This window comes from Helianthus annuus, chromosome 11 (assembly GCF_002127325.2).
Source record: "Helianthus annuus cultivar XRQ/B chromosome 11, HanXRQr2.0-SUNRISE, whole genome shotgun sequence".
In the NCBI taxonomy this organism is placed as follows: domain Eukaryota; kingdom Viridiplantae; phylum Streptophyta; class Magnoliopsida; order Asterales; family Asteraceae; genus Helianthus; species Helianthus annuus.
This window is the reverse complement of record NC_035443.2, coordinates 189,331,721-189,351,901: the sequence shown is the minus strand read 5'-3', so window position 1 is coordinate 189,351,901 and position 20,181 is coordinate 189,331,721. Positions and strand designations below refer to the sequence as shown.

The following is a 20,181-nucleotide window of genomic DNA, read 5'->3' as shown; positions in this document are numbered from 1 at the left end:
TGCACGTATTAATTCATAGCAAACACGTATTGCACGTTTAACAGTCAAGAGCACAACATAACCATACTTGTGCGTTCTAAAATATAAGCCCATTAGTACCCGGCCCAACATAAACAATCCAATATTCTTCTCGGCCCAAGAAGATTAAACAGTCCAATTAGCAGTCACACAAATTAGTCCATGTATCCGGCCCAAATCAATTGGGCTCGTAACAGTGAAAGGTCCAACAGCGTGCATGTGTAGCTGGTCTCGAGTCATACTGATTACGGGGTCTCGAGTCGCAACAAGGGCGGTCTCGAGTTGTCATGGTCCGGCCTCGAGTCGCAACGGGACTCGCAAACTCGGTCTCGGCTGGTGCTGCTGTGTGTGGGTGTGAGGTCTCGAGTCGCAACGGGACTCGCAACGCCGGTCTCGGGTTATCATGCTCAGGTCGAGATCACACGATCTCGACTCGCAACCGTGTTGAGTCTATCAATTTGTAACAGATTTTCCTGATTTCATGCAGATCGGTTACACTTATTCAGGTTTCCAAGTTTACATCAATCAATTAACACAATTAATCAGTTTCATAACATGTGGATTTCGATTAAACAAAGTGGTTAACATCCAATTCTTATGAACCCTAACCTAATCATAACATGAACATCAAACACAATCCTTAACATATATCACATCACAGCCGATCACTAGGTGTTCGGTTCTAACTCTAGGTCATGCAATCCAAATCATAAACATCAACCAATTCCTCATGTAAATCAAACGAATCAACTAACCCTTCAATCTAGCAACCCGTGAACCATTTTCATAAACACTTCCTTCTATCATTTACCATCATAATCAATCTTATGAATTCATATCATCAATGATTTCATTAACAAAACCTTAGACTATCATACAACGTTATAGCATCATAACATCAATCATCACAAATAAATAATTAACAACACACTGACCGGTTAGAACAAAGATTGATCCCGATTAAAAGAGCTTCGAAGAAGGGAAGATGTTGCTGCCGTCGAGTTCGAGATTGAGGGTGAGAGAGAGCTAGGGTTTTTGTGACTTGTGTGTGTGTTATGATTTGCAACAAATGAGAAAAACAAGTCCCTAAGGAGTGTTTGTTTGCGTATAAGGGGAGTGGGCCGAGCCCACTCGGTTGCCCTATGGTGTCCGATTACAAGGTGTGGCCCAAATGGGCTTATGCGATCAATTCGTGTTGTGCGGTTCGGTTCACGTATCATGCACACAAATTACACATAGCATTCATATAACACATCATGTATTCATTCAAGTAATATAGTTCACGTGAGCATATAACGTTACACAAGATAAGTCTAAAGTACGGGTTGTCACAAGCCTCACACCGTGTCGCAGAGGACGGGAGTGGACTAATGTACTTGGGCTCCTTGTCAATGATGATAGACATTGATGCAGGGCACTTAAACATGACTTAAGTCAGTAGTCAATATGGTAACGGGTCTAGTGGTTTGCAACATGGGGTAGCCCCCATGGTATATGGTTATGGGAACATGGAACTGGATAACTTTTGTTTTCGAAACAACTTAACAACTTATGGTTTTTGGAACAACATTAAAATAGACAACCAACTGTGAACTCGCAAACATTTTTGTTGATATGTTACTACATGCTTTGAAGGTCGTTAGGTTATTTGTTGGAGCTTGCATTGGAGAAGGAGTCGTTGTGGGACATGAACTGCTGTGTGTTCATGAGAAACTTTATGAAACTTTAAACTTATATTTTGGTTTGAACTTAATGCTTTCGCTGTTAACTTAGACTTTGCTAAATTGTTTGACAAAAATTATATTGTTTGTGTTGGGTTTTATTTACTTACTTATATTGTTCAATATGATTAGTGGCTTGATCCTGGTCAGTCACGCTCCCTGCGGTGATACTCCGCTTGTGGATTTTGGGGGTGTGACAGATTGGTATCAGAGCCATTGGTTATAGTGAACTTGGTTTTAAAAAGGGAAAAATCTTTTTGACAAAAACCAGACTATAACCTGTTCAGTGCTCAACGATCGACAACGACGCTTCGCTCCACGTGCAAGACTCAACACTCTTGGTGGTAAGATTTATGTTTGTATTGCCTACTTGCTAGTTTACATTTACATTGTGTGTTGCACATGGTATGCCCAGTTAGAGTAGTAGCATGTTATCTACTAGCCCGAATGTGCTCTTTATGACACCCAACTATTTACTTGAAATTTGACGTGTGGTGATCAAATTCTTTTCCTGTTTTCTCCTCACCCCACTACGACAACTGTTTTATGCATTCTATATATTCATACGATTACCTCGACATGACGTCGCCGTTCCAGCCTGAATTCAGATTTGACCCTCCGTGCATTCGGTTGGCACGACAACATTCACGTAGACCAGAGCTGGCCCAAACGAACTTGGATTTAGGAGAACAGTGTACCCACGCATCCATGTCAACAAACCCTATCATCTCTACTAGTCGTCGTCACCAGAAACGAAGCAGTCACAGTTACACGCGTTTGTCGTTGTACAACCCGAAACCCTATTATCCAAACTCTGTTTTGGACCAATGATATACTCACGTGACCATGAGGCAACGAACTTTCCTTTCGTGTCGTTGCCGCCATCTACCATTACTGGAACTGCCTCTGGAGAACATAATAGTTGGCGGAATTCTTCGGTTATTTGTTGGATTTTGTTTTCGCCTAATTCTTCGTATGAACATCAAAGCCGTTCTAGGTAACTTACCAACTTACTTCTTCTCGCTCTTTAGTGCACCGACTCAAGTGATCAACCAGTTGGAACGCCTACGTCGCAAATTTCTATGGGGCGGTTGTGTGGATAAAAACAAAATAAGTTGGGTACCTTGGTTCAAAGTGGTGGCACCAAAGGAGGTGGGGGGTCTGGGCATTGGCAGTCTAGAATCCACAAACAAAGCTTTGTGAGTAAAATGGAGCTATAGATACAAAAATGCAAACTCAATGCTATGGGGAAGATTAATCACGGCATTACACTGTGGCGGTCGTAATCACTCGTATATTCCATTGAAGAGTTCTTTAGGAGGGGTCTGGAAATCCATCGTGAACATGGGAAGAGCTAGGAACAACCCAGCCGTATACATTAAAGATCGATTGGTTCTGAAAATAGGGGTGGGAGATAAGACGTTGTTTTGGCTTGATAAGTGGGCCTGTAATCTGCCATTATGTGAGGTTTTTCCCAGACTATACGCAACAGAATCGGAAAAAAGATGCATGGTGCAGCAGCGGTATCATATCGTCACTGACTCGGTCTCGTGGATTTGGGGCAGTGAGTCCACTCTGGCTTCGCCCGAGCTCCTTGCCGATTGGTCAGTTTGCAAAGGTCTTCTACATACGGTGGATATGGGGACTGGGTCAGATTTATGGTTGTGGAAAACGGGTTCGAACGTTGACTCCTTCTTGGTTCGTGAGCTGCGGGAGAATTGGATCACATCAATGTAATTCCGGAAGCTAAACTAATCAACTTGTTGCACTGGATCCCGAAAAAGGTCAATTGTTTTCTATGGCGTGCGGTACAAGATAGGATCCCGGCGAGAGAAGCACTGCATATGCGACGTATCGTGCTTCCATCCACTGCCTGTGTTATGTGCGACGGTCTGATTGAATCGCTGAATCATTTACTTGTCACCTGTGAGCTTGCTCAAAGCATATGGGTATTGATCTTCCAATGGTTAAAAATCCCGCTCCCTCGTTTCACCATGAGCGTTGTTCAACTCCTCGAACTTAATGCATCTCATAAAGCTGGAAAGCCGTTTAAAAGGGCAGTAGGGGTAGTTTTAGCGGCTACCTGCTGGATCATTTGGCATGCAAGGAATGACAGTATTTTCAGACATCGGATACCAAGGCTGGAGAAGATTATTAGTGATATAAAGGCGGTTTCATATCAATGGGTCAAAACACGTGTGAAGCTCACAGGTTTAACCTGGGAGAAATGGAGGAGTTTTTCCATCGTTACTTAATGATACATCAAGAGTTAGTTTATGTTTTCCATGTTCTACTGAATTTGTTTTCTCTTTCCTTGTTGTACTTTATCTCACTTGAGCTTCTTGCTTAAGTATTTATGAAATTTTCGCCCTTCTTAAAAAAAATGTTAATGGTTACGTCGGCAAATTATATAAGTTGGAATTTATGATGGTCGTTGTAAAATGATGACCACATAATTGAAAATCCTATATGTTGATGACTTCTTAGCTTAGTTAGGCCTTATGGTCTGTGGGTATTTCAATCAAGGGGACCCCTTTTGTCCATTGCTCATGTGACACTGCTTATTTTCTCGCTATTTCTTAAATTAGTTTTAAATTTAGTTATTACATTACACTTTATTTTATTTTATTTATTTATTTATTAGTAACAAAAAGTAAAATTCGGTTTCTCTCACTGAAGCACTGTTTACGTATTATATCAAGTGTTTGAATCACTTATTACAGGTAGGTTAAATTTCATAGAGATTCAAGTTACATTTTAGTTAAATTTACCGTTTAAATCTAATACTTTAATCTTTGTTTTTTATTCTCTTTTTCCCAACCAAAATATGCCAATTAGCAAACTCACATTTTTCTAATTTTGTTTTCTTGATGATGTCCAAATAGTCGAAGCACGAGCGTACAAGCCGTCAAAGCTGCTTCAACAGTTTATAAAATTCAGGATTTGTCATAGCTACGCGCTTATTTTATCAGATTTTTCTTTTTCCGGATGTTACACTGAGTGCCGAGCCCGTAACAAATCTAACCTATACGAACCAAATTTCCGTGGCATCGCGATAGAGAATCCTGATGGTTAAAAACAGTTGGTATCTTTACATAAAAAATGTATGTGTTTTTAATTTTAATGTAATAGGATGTAGTTCTATTTTCCTACTTACACTTTTATGCATTATACTATATTTGAATCAATCGTTTTAGACTTTCATTCATACTTTTCATATTTATCAAAAATTAAATCAAGTATCTTTAGGAAATCACAAATGTCTCTTTAGGTTAGTTAGGTCTCTACTATAAACCGTCATTTGTCGGTATCATTAACTTTTCCTGTAACGCGATCCATAAGCTGTAGCAAAAAAAGACGTGGCCAAATATTGGTCAGACTGAGTCTACGTAGAGACTTTTGTATAAAGAAATAACAATCATACAAAACAAGTAGGAAACTACCAAAAAGAGGGTATGAAATAGACGTTAGAAGGCGTGTCTCACTATCATTGTGTAATTGAAATTGGCATGACCTACAATCTTAATTAATGCACTCATCACTCCACTTGCAATTTTTTTTAACAGCTAACATAATCAATCCCGAGCACTTTCGGAGCACCCACTGGACCAAACGAAGTACTCCGAGAGTAACCCGAGTCCACCACCAATTCCGGGGAAAACCCGGTAACCCACCCGCCCGTAGGCACGATGGTGAAATTATCGGTAAGACCCGTTTGACTCAAAGATCGAACCCAGATTTCCCTAGGTCTCCTATCATTGCTCACCAATGCCTCACTTTGCACCAAGTGAGAGTTGAACTTACATCTCTAAAAAAAATGCAAGCCTTCCACCACTTTCAATTAAGGACGATTTTGGGAACCCTATTTTGAAGACACATACTCACTATGTACTTTAGCAATAAAATGCATTTGTTTCTAAAGTGGTTTTAGTATTACTTTACAATCTAACACTGATTATAAGGCTAAAGGGTGTGGTATAAAGCCTCTATGGGCTTTATCATGCTATCTCAGCGTCACGTCATGTACACGTCACACAGTGGGCTTTAAAGCCCATTCTTTTAACTTGGAGGGTGTGGTTTAACTACCCACTTTACACTATAGCGCCCCCATTTTGACGTTTCCTTCATCGTTCAACACAAACTACCTTGTTAACGTGCTGGCGAGCTGAAGATGGCGCCCATCTTTCGCTGCCGCGGTATTGAGGTTGGCGCCCCCAGGACGCTATGTAAGATGATGTGGCCGGGTGACGCCATGCCACACCTTCGGGCCTAAGTAGTTATGAGACACGGTTTAATAGAGTGACCATTAATTATAATTAATTAACACCACTTCCACTCTTCAAAATCAATATGGGAAAAGAGACTGTAACAATGTTATTGTCCCAAATAAAATAATAAATATGCATCTTACACACGTAACACATTTCCATTTTGAATGAGATAAAATCTAAGTAACATAATGCAAACATCACATGTGGCTCTTGTTGCTAAAACATGTGTTGTTGATGAAACCATGTGAGAATAGGTTGTATGAAAAAAAAAAATGATGTGAGAAATAAAATAGTTTTAAGTTATCATATAAACCCTAATATGTTTACATACTTTAGATACCAGAAAAGACTAACATTAGCTATCGTTTTGGATGAATATTTCGGTGTTATACAATAATATATTTAAGTTTACTTTAATTGAATATTTCGGTGTTATACAATAATATATTTAAGTTTACTTTAATTGGTTTAAAATTTAAGTTTCCTTTACGGTGTTATAAAATAATATATTTAAGTTTACTTTAATTGGTTTAATATTTAAGTTTATTTTAACTGGTTTAATCAAAACTACTAGTTTTGAAAGGTTTCAAATACAAGTTAAGATACCTAATAACACAATATTCATTTTCCCCAAATTATATATACACCATATTATATTTAAAAAAATCATAGTATTTTTTCTAGAATAAATCTTTAAGCATATTTATACGTCAAATGATCAACTTTATTTTAAGAAATAATTGACCACCCGTTTAGACTTGTATCGAAATCCATCCTAATCGTTAGTCCTCATAGGCATATCTAGTGCAAATGTGCAATGCAACCTAACAACTAACAAGGACACTTTATAATAATTATAAACAAAAGGAGGTTCTTGTTAAAGTCATACCATGTGAGTTAGTTAAGTCCCTAAAACATGCTATAAATTGCATTACAACCACCATCAAACTACATCAATGAAAAAGATCATCCTTTTGTCACACATAAATCAATGACATTTTTTTTTTTTTTTTTTTTTTTTTTTTTTTTTTTTTTTGAACGGCAATCACTTTATATATATATATAAAGAGCCAGCAAGAGGCTGAAACAAGCAGAAAAAGAACCCGAAAACAGACAAGAACGATTAAATACAATCTGCAACATCAAAGTCCGTCCACTTAACCCATGAAGGAGCTGAAACCTTTGACCGATGACGAATCCAAAGATACGCGTCCTCTTTTATTAGGCCGACCGTGTTCCGGTGATGGGTAGTCTTGCCTTGAAAAATCTTCTCGTTTCTTGCTTGCCAAATCCTCCACACCGTGGCATACGCAATGGTGATTACGAGCCGCTTCCACATCTTCGAGCCAGGACTATTGTGGAAGACATCAATCAGATCCTTGAGATTGTTTATGTCTGTTGGGTAAGGGATCCGAACCCACACAAAGATCTCCCACCAGATGCATTTGGCGAGCATACAATTAACAAAAATATGATTTGTATCTTCCCAGCCGATACCGCATCTGTCGCAAATACCACTGAGCGAAGTAAGACCTCTAGCAATAAGTTGATCTTTGACTGCAACTCTTCCCAGTAAGGCTCTCCAAAGCAGCAGATTGCACTTAGGAGGGACCCAAGGGTTCCATCGCACGATCTCCTTGGGCACATCCCTTGTAACTATCTCGAGACGTAAGCTTTTTGCGGAAAAATCAACTCCGAACCTGTTTTCCCATTTCCATTTATCTCTGCCGCCGGGTATTTTGAACTGTTCCAAAAGCTTCATAATCTCCCCCAGTTGAGCCCACTCGGTATGCTCCACTGGACTTTTAGCCCAATCCCACGCCCAAAGGGTTTTTGACCCCACATAGTGCATATAGGCCGCAACGCTAGCGTTTTTGTCTGCCGCACATCTAAACAACTCGGGGAAGAGATCTTTAAGAGGTTTATCAAGCAACCACGAATCTTTCCAGAACCGGGTGTTTTCCCCGTCTCCAACCTCGACTTTCAGATTATCTTGACCATATTGGTTAATTAGTATGAGTACCCTCAAATTTCCATTTGTGTTTGCAAGATTAAACATTTGACAAGTCAAAATCATATCATATGGTAACAATCAAAGTAGCCTTTTATACTTTATGATAAAAGCTTACAACCTTATTCTGTGAAACAAAATCACATCTTCTTACAATATACCTATAATTCCATAAAAATGATTGGTTTGAGAGGATTACTATTACTATTACTATATATATAAAATTATTATAAACACCATATTGGTTAATTAATCAACTATTAACTATACAAAGTGAAGGTGGAGTTGAATTCCAATTAAGCAACTCTTCAATCATTTGCATCACCGCCTTATTTTCATCATCAATTGCTTGATCACCAGAACCACCACCATTTTCCACCGCCATCGAAGTCGTCGTCTCCTCCACCGTCACCGCTTTCCTCTTGCCACCAAGCTCCACCTTCATGACCCACCCGGATCCGGATCCTTTTCCGGGTCGTTTCTGCCAAACTCCAAAGTTAGAGCTATCACTATCAAGACGTAAACATGTTAGTGAAGGTGATGGATCTTTGCAGCATTTACGCAGCTTCGCGGCCAGTGTGGCTGCCGGTATCTCCGTGTTGGATGCCGGAGAGTGTTGGTTGCCGGAAACATTTTTGTTGGTCACTGGAAAATTAGTTTTTGCGGTGTGACCGTTCATCAAAATGGCTGCTTGGTCATATGCTCTTGCTGCTGCTTCTGCTGTCTCAAATGTCCCTAGCCAAATTCTTCTTTTTCTGTTGTCACACATGCATATATATATGTATTGAAACTGGAAAATGGTAAGGAACATTATATTATAATAAAAAAGAAGAGTGTAGTTACAAGAGTGGATGTCTGATCTCAGAAACCCAAGAACCCCATTGTCTTTGCCTGACACCTCTGAACTTCTTTGAATGTACCATGATTAATAAGTGTTGTGTCTTCACTGTCCAAAGGATTTATAGGAGAAGATAAAGTACAAGATCAATCAAACATACATGGTAATAGTATAAACTAAATGTGTGGTCTATATAATGAATTATTATTATTGTTGGCTGCTATAATAAATATATAACTTTCTTACTTTTTTTTCACCCTGACCTCATAAATATATATATAACTTTCTGACTTTTTTTTCACCCTGACCTCATAAATATAGATATAAATATATCAATACATAAATAAATGTAATATGTAAAATTTACGCAATACATAAATCAAATCAGAATATGTTGAAAAGGTAGAAACTGTTTTCAAACATATTTCACAATTTTTTTGGGCATGTCAACTAATGTACTATATTAGCTGTGCTGTTAACAGTTTATCTCTAAGCTTACTGGTGTAAACGAGCCGAGCCGAGCCTGAGTTTGATGAGGCTCGAGTTCGAGCTCATTTAACTTATGAAAGCTCAGGTTTGAGCTCGGATCAACTTAAGCTTTGTTTCTAAAGCTTGAGCTCAACTCATAGGTGCCCCCTCTTTAAGTGCGTAGGAGTGAGTAAATTTTAGGAGAATGAGCTTACCAAACATGGCATGAGTCTTCCTAGCCACCTCATCATGGTTGTGTCTAACATGGTTATGAACACAAGTCTTCTCTTACAGGGCTGCTTTAACCTTTTTTTAAAGGTACATGGCGAAATGAAATTTTGGGCCCCTTTCTCATTTTTTTATTGTTATAAAAGATACTCCTTTATCCGTATTTGAAAACAAACAAAAATCTAAGACAATAATAACAGAGAATGGTATGCTTGCATATAATATAAAATGAAACAAATCCAAAACAATAAGTTTACACTAATATTAATAGTTAGCATATTAAATCTCTTTTACGTGAGGGACCTATTTTTTTTGGAGGCCCTAGACCCAATCCTAGGTTACTTGTACTATAGGCCGACCCTGTTCCCTTAAGAGACTCGAGAGCTCTTAGTAATTATTCCCTCGTAAATCCCTTTAGACCGAATTTAACAAACTTGAGCCTAAGAAAAGACCGTATAATAAACGAGCTTATTCCCAAAGTTCATATGTCCATCTCGGTTAGTTTCGCGAACCTAAGCAAGTTAAGGTCAAGTAGGTATGAATATATACATGTTTTATCTTTATGAAGACTGGATAAGCTAAGACTGATGATATATTTATTTAGTTAGTTGTTTGCTAGATCAAGACCTTGTGTTCATTATTATCACGTACAATAAAATAAGATGGCCTAGCTATTCATTTCGTTTTTGGTAAACTTTTGAGTTAAAAATTGTTTGTTGCTCAATGTAATCATTTTAAACTGTCAATACAAGATTTATGTGTTTTATATAATATCAAGGAGATTTTACATAATCTCACTAATTGTCTACGTTAATATCGATTATTCGCTCCCATTAAACATCGAAATAAACTTGCAGTTATTTCATCCAACCACAATATAACTTTTATCAACAGATATATTTTTAAGTTAGAATTACATACGTACACAAATAATATAACAAATTCACACCTATAATTGTCTTGGTCTCCCCCATCACAACCCCAAAAAGGTTATGGAATTTAATAAATTAAAAAAAAACAAAAGGGAAATATGTGATTTTTTTAATAGCAATTGCATTAAATGTTTCACCTACATAAAGTGGACTATATAAGTATTTATTTGGCCTTCATAACCACCATAAGTAAATGACATAGGCCATTATATGTGCTCTGTATTCTTTATCACTCTTCAAACAATACTGCCTTATGATTTATGTTCTTAAAAGACATTGAACATTATGGTTGGCAATTTAACTAATTCAATATACCTACATATCAAATCACTGGCGGTTTTGATGGTGTGCGGGGAGGACTTCCGCACAAGGCCCGTGATTTCGAGAGGCATGCAATTTAAGGAAAAAATCCGATATGTATATGTTATTTTTTTAAATAGTAAACACATACAAATTCCAATATAAGCCCATTTACAAATCATTTTTATAGTTTAGAATTTAGCCCACTTGGTATTAGGTTTATTGAGCCAAATACTAAAGTGATTTTTTTTAAATAATCATAAAACATTACGGAAGGACACATTTTTTCAAGCTCGAACATGGTACGTGAATTCTCAGAGACGTCTCTGGATCAAATAAAAGATATATAGTGTAAGGGGCGTAAGCGGTGAGTGAAATCGGTGACCCCATTCACCTAAGGGGAACACCGCCGCCATCCCTTAGGTGAGGCAATTAGGGGAATGAAATCGTGGGTTGTTCACCGATGAAGATTGAAGAGAGAGGGTGTGGGGTCCATTTTTTCCACCAATCAATGCTTTTCTTCTTTTTTTTTTAAAAAAAAAAAACCAATTCACCTAAGAGGGGAGTGCCGCCATCAAAAAGGGGTATTAGGGGAGTGTTAGAGGGGAGTTGACGTGGCATTTTATAGTTGGTTATGTGTAAGAGGGGGGACTCACCTAAGAGGTGAGCACCGTAGAAAGAGTTTTGGATTATTAATTGTATCAACATATATAATTATTAACTCGATCCAGGACAAGATTACAGGTAAATTAATATGATGTTAATTACACGGTTGGTTCTTGGGATATATCTGTTTTACGATTTTAAATATTCGCATTAGTATGTAAAAACTATAAAACTAAAAAAATATACATCATTGATCAAATAATTAAAAGGTTTTATTAAATATTCGCATTAGTATGTAAAAACTATAAAACTAAAAAAAATATACATCATTGATCAAATAATTAAAAGGTTTTGGTTGGTTCTTTTTATTTCTTACAATAACTTAGTGTGTTAGTAACAAACCTTATTATACATACACGCATATATATACAGGGGCCGTTAAAAAAATATATACAGGGGAGGTGAGGTTCATCTGACAAAAAAAAAAGTAAAATTTTAAAAATTAAATAGTTATTCTCTCATTTCATTTAGGGTTATTGGATTTTATCACCCTAATTATTGGCTATTTGCTGCCGCCACCCTCACCTATCACTTTGACGCCCGTCACCCCCAACTTAACAACTTAGTGTGTTCTGTTACCACGTCGTTAACTGATCACTAACTTTTGATCTTGTTACTATACTTTTGGCGGTGTCATAGGGATCTTATGACATCCTAAAAATATAGTAGCAAGATCAAAAGTTAGTGACTAGTTAACGACGTGGTGACATAACACACTAAATGTTAAGTTGGGGGTGACAGGCGTCAAAGTGCTAGTTGAGGGTGGCAGCGGGTAATAGCCAATAGTTGGGGGGTGACAAAATCCAATAACCCTTTCATTTATTATTATTTTTAACTAAATAATTAGTAATAAAGACTATCATCTCCACACTAAGGGGGCGTTTCTTTTTTGTGAAAAGCTCTTCTTGACCTCTTATGTCTGCCCCACACAGACCACGCGCAGACGTTTGAGTCTGCAAAGTGTTTGTTTTTTCAAAATGGTTTATCCTACACAACTCGTAATTTATCATAGAGTAAACTGCAATTTTACCCCCTGAGATTAGGGGTCATTGGCACCCTTACCCCCCTAAAGGAAATAATTGCAATTTTACACCCCCCCCACTGTTAACTGTTATGTCGCAATTCTACCCCCCGGCTTCAATTTTGTTGACTTGGGGGTGAAAAGACTATTTTACCCTTTTATTTTACCCCCCAACGTTTGTTGTTATGTCACATGTTTACCCCATGGAATCAAATATGTTGGCTGATCTGTTGACTTGGGGTAAATTACTAAAATACCCTTTCTTATAACCCCCTATAAATTATGTTTAGAAGCAAAATTACCCCCTGCAACTTCCAAAACCTTTCCCGCCACCATCCATATTCGATTCAACCACCCATATAAACCCCCTGACATCAAATATGTTGACTGAATTCTTACTTTTAACCAACCAAAGCATTTGGAATGCAAAGATTGAATTCATGGTTGGAATTCAATTTTGGAATGCAAATGCATCAGAACCTCTGCAAATGCAAATGCATCAGAACCATTGCTATATGCCATTACTTTCAGCCACAGCTTAAAACCATTGCTAAAAGCATTTGTATTATATCACAGCTTAAAGGCATTTTAGAATGCAAATGCATCAAAACTATTGCTAAATCAGTTGCATTAAAACTGGCATGTAAAACCATTGGTTGTAACACCCCGTGTTTTCGAATGTCAAAGTCAAAGTCCAAGTCAACTTTGACTTTCTTGACTGTTAATGTTCTTTTTACTTTTTGTATTATGTGGAGTAAGTGTTGTCTAATGAAATGATCGAATGTTTAATCAATGCGACCGATTTACGACTGTGAATAGTAGGAAGTAACAACGCGATAAAGTTAATCAATCAATAGTCAAGCTAATCGATTCATCAATCAAGCTCGAGACTCGAACTATGTGAACTCTGGTATTGTTATACGTGTGTGTGTGCCTTATGTGTTACTTGTGCGTGTTTACTTATATGATTTGGTGTGGTATTCAAGCAAATCAATCGAAAATCAAATCGAAACTCGAAAAGCAATCAAACTTAATCGAAACCGACATCGAAACATGGCTTATAGATGATTGTATGTTAGATATAGTAGTTGAGACTGAAAGTAATTTGACTAGGAACTCTACCGTATTCGTACCATCGTCCATCGAAATCGAAACATCGAAAATCGTCGCGAAATACTCAAAGTGGGTCGCGGATCGAGCAGGAGGCATCCTGACCGAACAGGCCAGCCGATCGGCTAGCATCTTCCTAGCCGATCGAGCAGCCTATTCGATCGGAGCTCCTGGCCGATCTGCTGCCACTTTCCCCTTTTGGAAGCCTATAAATAGGGCCGTCCTTGTCTTCATTTCCACTTTTGGAAAGTTCTGACCGGCCAGCTCCTATTCTTCACCTTTTCTCATATTTCTCTCAACTCCGGTAAGTTTCCACTCTAATTCTTGTACGTTTTTTATCATTGCATGATTCTACACCTTTCTATCTTTCAAATCTTGGATTCTAACCGTGAAATCACCAAGATCTAGGTGTTCTTGGGTGATGTCATCATAGTGTTCTTCAAGAACATCATGTTTTGGCATCATTCAACCGTGAATGGCTTAGATCTAACCGATTTCCACATAAACAAACTAGGATTCGCTGGAATCTTAACATATCTCACTGTGGAAAGGATTGAAAGAAGGACTTTCCCGACTTTCTTTCAACTCTTTTACACTCAATGCCTTAAAATCGATAGAAACGAAGCTTGACCCAACTGACTAGCCATTCTAACAGTCAAGAGGTTCAAGATTCGGATTCTACCTACGAGGTTCATCGATTTCGGGTTAAACGTTAAACCGACATTCCGAACAGTTCACCGGCCGGACTTAGGTGATTTCTGTCCGAACCAGTGAAACAAGTAAGAACCCGTGTTCTATGGTTCAACTCGTTATCAACATACCTCAAAATCATATCAAATCAAGCAGCCAAGTGTTAGACGAAAGGCCGACCAGGTCAGAGATGCTGGCCGAACGGCTAGGCTGTTCAAACAAACAGCCCAGCCGATCGAACATACCAGCCGATCGGCCGGGCCAGCCGATCGGCTAGCACATGGCCCCACACTTTCAAAGTTTCATGAGGTATGTTATTGACGAAGTGATGTTCGATCGAATACGCTACTCGATTCGTAAACATTACTCTTCGGATCATGAGATACTATACTTCAACACTCAACCGTTTTTGCAACTCGTTCGTAGTATGGTGTGCCAGCCGATCGAACAGGCCGTTCGATCGAGTGACATCCCATAGAGAACTACTTCTGAAGTCCTAACCGATCGGCTAAGCCGGCCGATCGAACAGACTGTTCGATCGACCGACTTGAATGGTAGGAACACTTCAGTGTTCTCAAATGCTGCAACAAAAACTTCAAAAGTTCAAATCCTCAAACACAAACACACCAGAGGAAGAAACAATCCACTCGAATGGCCAGCCGATCGAGCCTACCGGCCGATCGAACAGGACTGTCCAACCGGACATACCAGCCGACCGAACAGCCCGTTCGATCGAACCTGCCGTTCGATCGACTAGTCCCTTCGACCCATTCACACTTGTCTTATTTTCCACGTTACTCACTGTTGTGCTATCGAACTATTCAGGCTAACCCTACTCTCAGCGCTCCCTTCAATCCATAACCAATCACTGTGAGTATACTCGATCCCTTTTTGCTTTTAGAACTTTTGGGTGTTACATACGTTGCTTATATCAAAACACAAACGATCACACTACTCAAACTATTTGAACGCTAACCAATATGCATGTATTACGTGACTTAATGAATGCTTGTTGATTGTGTTTACAAGTGGAATGCTGTCTACCTGCCTTAACGACGTAGTACTATAGTTTGGACTCAGCACCCGTTCACACGGGGGTTGTTAAGGACAATTACTTGCATGGATTACGGTGGTAATCATGTATTGCGAACCGTCTCGGATGGTCAACCCGTAGTCATTGGTATCGATAGGTCCATGTCGATAATTAACATGCTTCGTTTTCCTCTGTGTACGTGCTGGTTATGCGTAAACTATTCGAACTCTATATGCTATTATCAAACTTGTATGCTCACCTTTACATTTTATGTATTGACTTTATTTTAACATATGTGACAGGTGCTTAAGTTGCTAGGATGCTTAGGTGCATGGTGATGAAATCGAGGCTAGGGAGGTCTAGAAATAATAAACAATTGTCTGTAATAAAAATCTGAGTTGTCGGAACAGAATTACTTGTTTAGTTGTTATCTGTAATAATATGTTTTTTTATTCGGGATACGGTATGGGACGTATCTTTAACTGGATTATATAAATAGTTGTTATGGAAACTCCTGGACAATCTGTTTCGCTCAGTGCCGCGCCCCGATGATTCCGCCATCGGTTGGGGTGTGACATTGGTAAAGGCCTCAATTGCATCAGCCACAACTGGCATGTAAAACCTTCTGTAATGCATTTGCATTTGCATTACACACAACAATAGTTCTGGTTTAACAGTCAAATATAACCAACATTAACAATGGTTTTAATATAACCAACATTAACCCACAGCAGCAACTTAACAGCAGCAACATTAAATCAGTAGCATTTGCATTACACAGCAGCAACTTAACAACAAAGTAATATAACCAACATTAACCCACACCGTCAACTTAACAGTCAAATATAACCAACATTCTGTTCTATGATCAAACCAAACACCAGAACCTCTGTTCTGTTCTATGATCAAACCAAACACCATCAACTTAACAGTCAAATATAACCAACATTAACCCACATTAACCCACATAATCAGTCAATGTGTTCTATGATCAAACATAAAATCCTACACATTAACCCAAAAGATCCTAGAAGATTAGAGTTTAAGTATCCTACACTACATATTAACCCAAAAGAACCTAGAAGATTAGAGTTTAAGTATCCTACACAACCATTTCCTGGTGAGGCGGAAACTGGAAATGCAGGAATGGGTGGCCTCGCATCTTGAGCACCAATGAGACCACAATCGATCGTAGTGAAACATGAATCCTCATGTCCACTGCAAATACACAAACATCCATTACTAGTTGTTTGATTTTACCCCACAATCAAAATAGTTGTTTGATTATACCTGAAAACTGCAAGAAAAGGGAGGATCTCTGGACCACAGCTTGATCGATGGTGGCCGATGGTATGGTCGCTGGCCCTGGCTCAGCTGGTGGAGCTGGATGCATCATGGCATTCTGTTCAGTCATCCTGTGCTCGAGTGGTGAAGAAGATGGAGTGGTGAAGAAGATAGAGTGGAGGTCGCCGGAGGGAAGGATAATGGAGTGGAGGTCGCCGGTGAAGAAGCCGGAGGGAAGGAGAATTCGCTCGAAGAGATGAAGAGGAAGCATAGGGGGTAAGGTTGTGATGTAAGGTTGAGTTTAGGGGTTATTTTAATATATAAGGTACAATTTTGGTGAAATTACTTTTATACCCTTTGACCCTCCCATGTTTATGTTGACCGGTCAAAAAAATTGAAGCCGGGGGGTAGAATTGCGACAAACAGTTAACAGTGGGGGGTAAAATTGCAATTATTTCCTTAGGGGGGGTAAGGGTGCCAATGACCCCTAACCTCAGAGGGTAAAATTGCAGTTTACTCTTTATCATATATACCTTAGAATTTATCATACAATCTAAATTAATTTTAATTTTTTTTTTGAAAAATATATATTTTGAAAATAAATTACAAATTTAATGTAGTTGAAGACTACAAATTAAGGATTTATGTAAGTTTACCAATATACCCTTACAATAACATTAAATACAAATATTAAATAAAGTAAAATGAAACATTCGTTTTGGGTAAAATTTCTTCTTACAAAGAATTTATTCTTATATAGTGAAGAGTTCAAATGAGAATAATTTTTTTCTAAGAAAGAAGTTTCAACTAATAAGAATAATTCATTTTACTTCATTTAATATTTACATTTAATTGAATATAATGATATATTTGTTAACTTATATTAGGGGTGTGCAGAATTCGTTTCGAATTCAAAAAATTCGAAATTCGTTTAAATTCGATTCGATTATCAAGAATTCGTTTCGATTATAAGAATTCGAATTCGATTCAATTCGAGTCAACTAAATCGAATACGAATCGAATACGAATTTATAATTTCAAATTCAATTCGAAATTCGAATAAAAATTATACATTTTTATTTATTATTTTTATATATAATACATATATAACTTTTATTAGGCTATACTATAAATTATTTTCAAATTTTTTCCAAGTATTAAAATTACCCATTACCAAACTCGCTACTTGTAAGGTGGAGTGGTTATTCCCGACTTCTCGTTTTGAATTTTAGACTTGTCGTACTTTATTTGGAACTTTTTAATGTGGTGTCGTGCTTTATGGCTGCTTTAAAATTGATGTTTCATTTTGAAAGTTTTTTACATGTTTCTAAAGAATCTGAATTAAATCGAATTTATTCGAATTCGAATTTTTAATCGAATACGAATTGGGTTTTTTATTCGAATACGAATTCGAATCGAATTCAGTAGGTTTTAATCGAATCGAATACGAATTCAATGAAAAATAAAAATTATTCGAACAGTTCGATTCGAATAATTTGAAAACTCGATATTCGATTCGATGAACACCCCTAACTTATATAGATCATTAATTTCTAGTTTTCATCTTTAATAACAAACTACATTAAATTTGTAACTTATTTCTAAAATATGTATTTTTTCAAAAAATAAAAAATAATAATTTAGAGTGTAGGACAAATTACTAGGTGTGCAGGATAAATTTCGAAACGTATAGGATAACTTTTTTATTTGTGTAGGCAAAAAAAATAGTGTAGAGAATGATAATATTTATGAGTAATTAATTACTTAAAGATATTAATAAATGAGAGAGTTAATTACACAGATGGACCCTGTGGTCTTTAGCTAGTTTTATTCTTGGGTACTAACTTTTTTTTAAAGGTTTAGGTTTTATGGTTTCAGTTTTGTAACACCTTTGGATACTAACACCAAAATTATCAATATAATGACTAAAATACCCTTCCATTCTTTTTAATTTTATCAATGTAACACCTTTGGGTACTAACACCTAATTTTATTTAAGTTTAAATCAATTTTACAAAATCTTATTTTCATCTTTTTATTATATCTCTTAATTAACTAAAATCTATTTCTTTTTTTATCTTTTTATTTATAAATATAAATCAAAAAAGTCAGAAAACGTTCGCTCCATTTTTATTTATTAATAATATTACTAAATAATACTAGATAAATATCTGACTAGTATTATGAATATATAAAAACTCTTTAAAATATAAATTAAATAATGAAACATATGATATAATAATATCTATTAAAATCCCTAGCAATCTTGAAAAGACACGAATATAATATCTGAAAATTAGTTAAATTAAGATATCAAGATATGTAGCATAATCGAGAAAAGCTGTTTAAAAATAGCTACAACTAATTTAATATATTTTGTAGTAAAATCGTAAAAATGTATAATCTAATCTGATTTGTTTGTTACGATCAATTACTTGGCACATTTTGAGACTGTGTGATTAAACCATGGCGTCTCTAATTTTATTTGTGTATCTATGTGCTTAGGAAACACTTTAGTTCCGATGAGATTCAGTCTTTTATTATTATTGTTATTGGTTTTATATTATTTAATTCCATATATTTAAAATTACAAAAATTAAAACTAATTTTATACATTAAACACATGTAATACACGAAGTTTTAACCTAATATCTTAATAATAATTTATTTGCACATCACCAACTATTATTATACCTATTGAATTTTTAATTATTTAAGATTTTGATCAACTTTTATCGTGCTAAATTATTTATCATTTCTTAAAAAATTATATATAAATATTTACTTATAAAAAAATAAATAGATTTTATGTTAATTAAGAGATATAATAAAAAATGAAAATAAAAAAAATAGATTTTGGAAAATTGATTTAAACTTAAATAAAATTAGGTGTTAGCATCCAAAGGTGTTACATTGATAAAACTAAAAAAAATAGAAGGGTATTTTAGTCATTATATTGATAATTTTGGTGTTAGTACCCAAAGGTGTTACAAAATTGAAACCATAAAACATAAAGTTGTTAAAAAAAAGTTAGTACCAAAAGGTGAAACTGACTATAAACCACAGGGTCCATCTGAGTAATTAACTCTAAATGAGATAAAAGAAAAAACTACTTGATATTTTACAATTGTATCATTTGTTCTTTTTCTTCTCAATTAAATTTTCTTCTCAAAAGGACCCCCCTATATATATAGGATCAAGATCAAGGGAAAAACCTTTCGAGTTGTGAGAACTTAGAGAACTCGGCCTTCCCGTGCAAAGTTGATTTTTTTTTTAAATTTTTGGTAATTTTTTTTAAAAACATTTCGTAAGGCCGAGTTCTCAAAATTCTCACAACTCGTATAAATTTTCATTTTAACCTATATATGTGTGTGTGTGTGTGTGTATGACATATTTTAACAGGCCAGATGAGTTGTTGATTAGACTAACACCTCTAACCATGTTACAACTAACAATGTGTTTTCACTCATTACAACGATGTGTCTAATACGTTGCAATTAATTATGTGTTTGACATCTCGGTTTCAGTTCACTTTTATAATGAGTTTCGATACCCTGATGAATACAATGGTACACCCCATTTTGCATATA

The 20,181-nt window shown here is 36.5% G+C and overlaps 1 protein-coding gene across 1 annotated transcript; it reads right to left on the bottom strand.

Annotated features, from left to right (window-relative positions):
- Positions 1–8,091: 8,091 nt before the first annotated feature.
- LOC110891512 (ethylene-responsive transcription factor SHINE 2) lies at positions 8,092–9,019 on the bottom strand. The gene is made up of 2 exons (XM_022139213.2): positions 8,865–9,019; positions 8,092–8,776 (listed from the first exon to the last, which is right to left on the bottom strand). Exons 1-2 carry the CDS (start codon positions 8,942–8,944, stop codon positions 8,275–8,277), a joined length of 582 nt encoding a protein of 193 aa, XP_021994905.1. The 5' UTR covers positions 8,945–9,019; the 3' UTR covers positions 8,092–8,274.
- Between the last annotated feature and the right edge of the window lie 11,162 nt (positions 9,020–20,181).

Excerpts from the sequence above, each read along its gene's own strand:
- LOC110891512 (XM_022139213.2), bottom strand. The coding sequence starts at position 8,944 with ATGGTACATTCAAAGAAGTTCAGAGGTGTCAGGCAAAGACAATGGGGT. Across the intron at positions 8,777-8,864 it reads GAGATCAGACATCCACTCTT|AAAAAGAAGAATTTGGCTAG; the intron begins GTAACTACACTC and ends GTGTGACAACAG.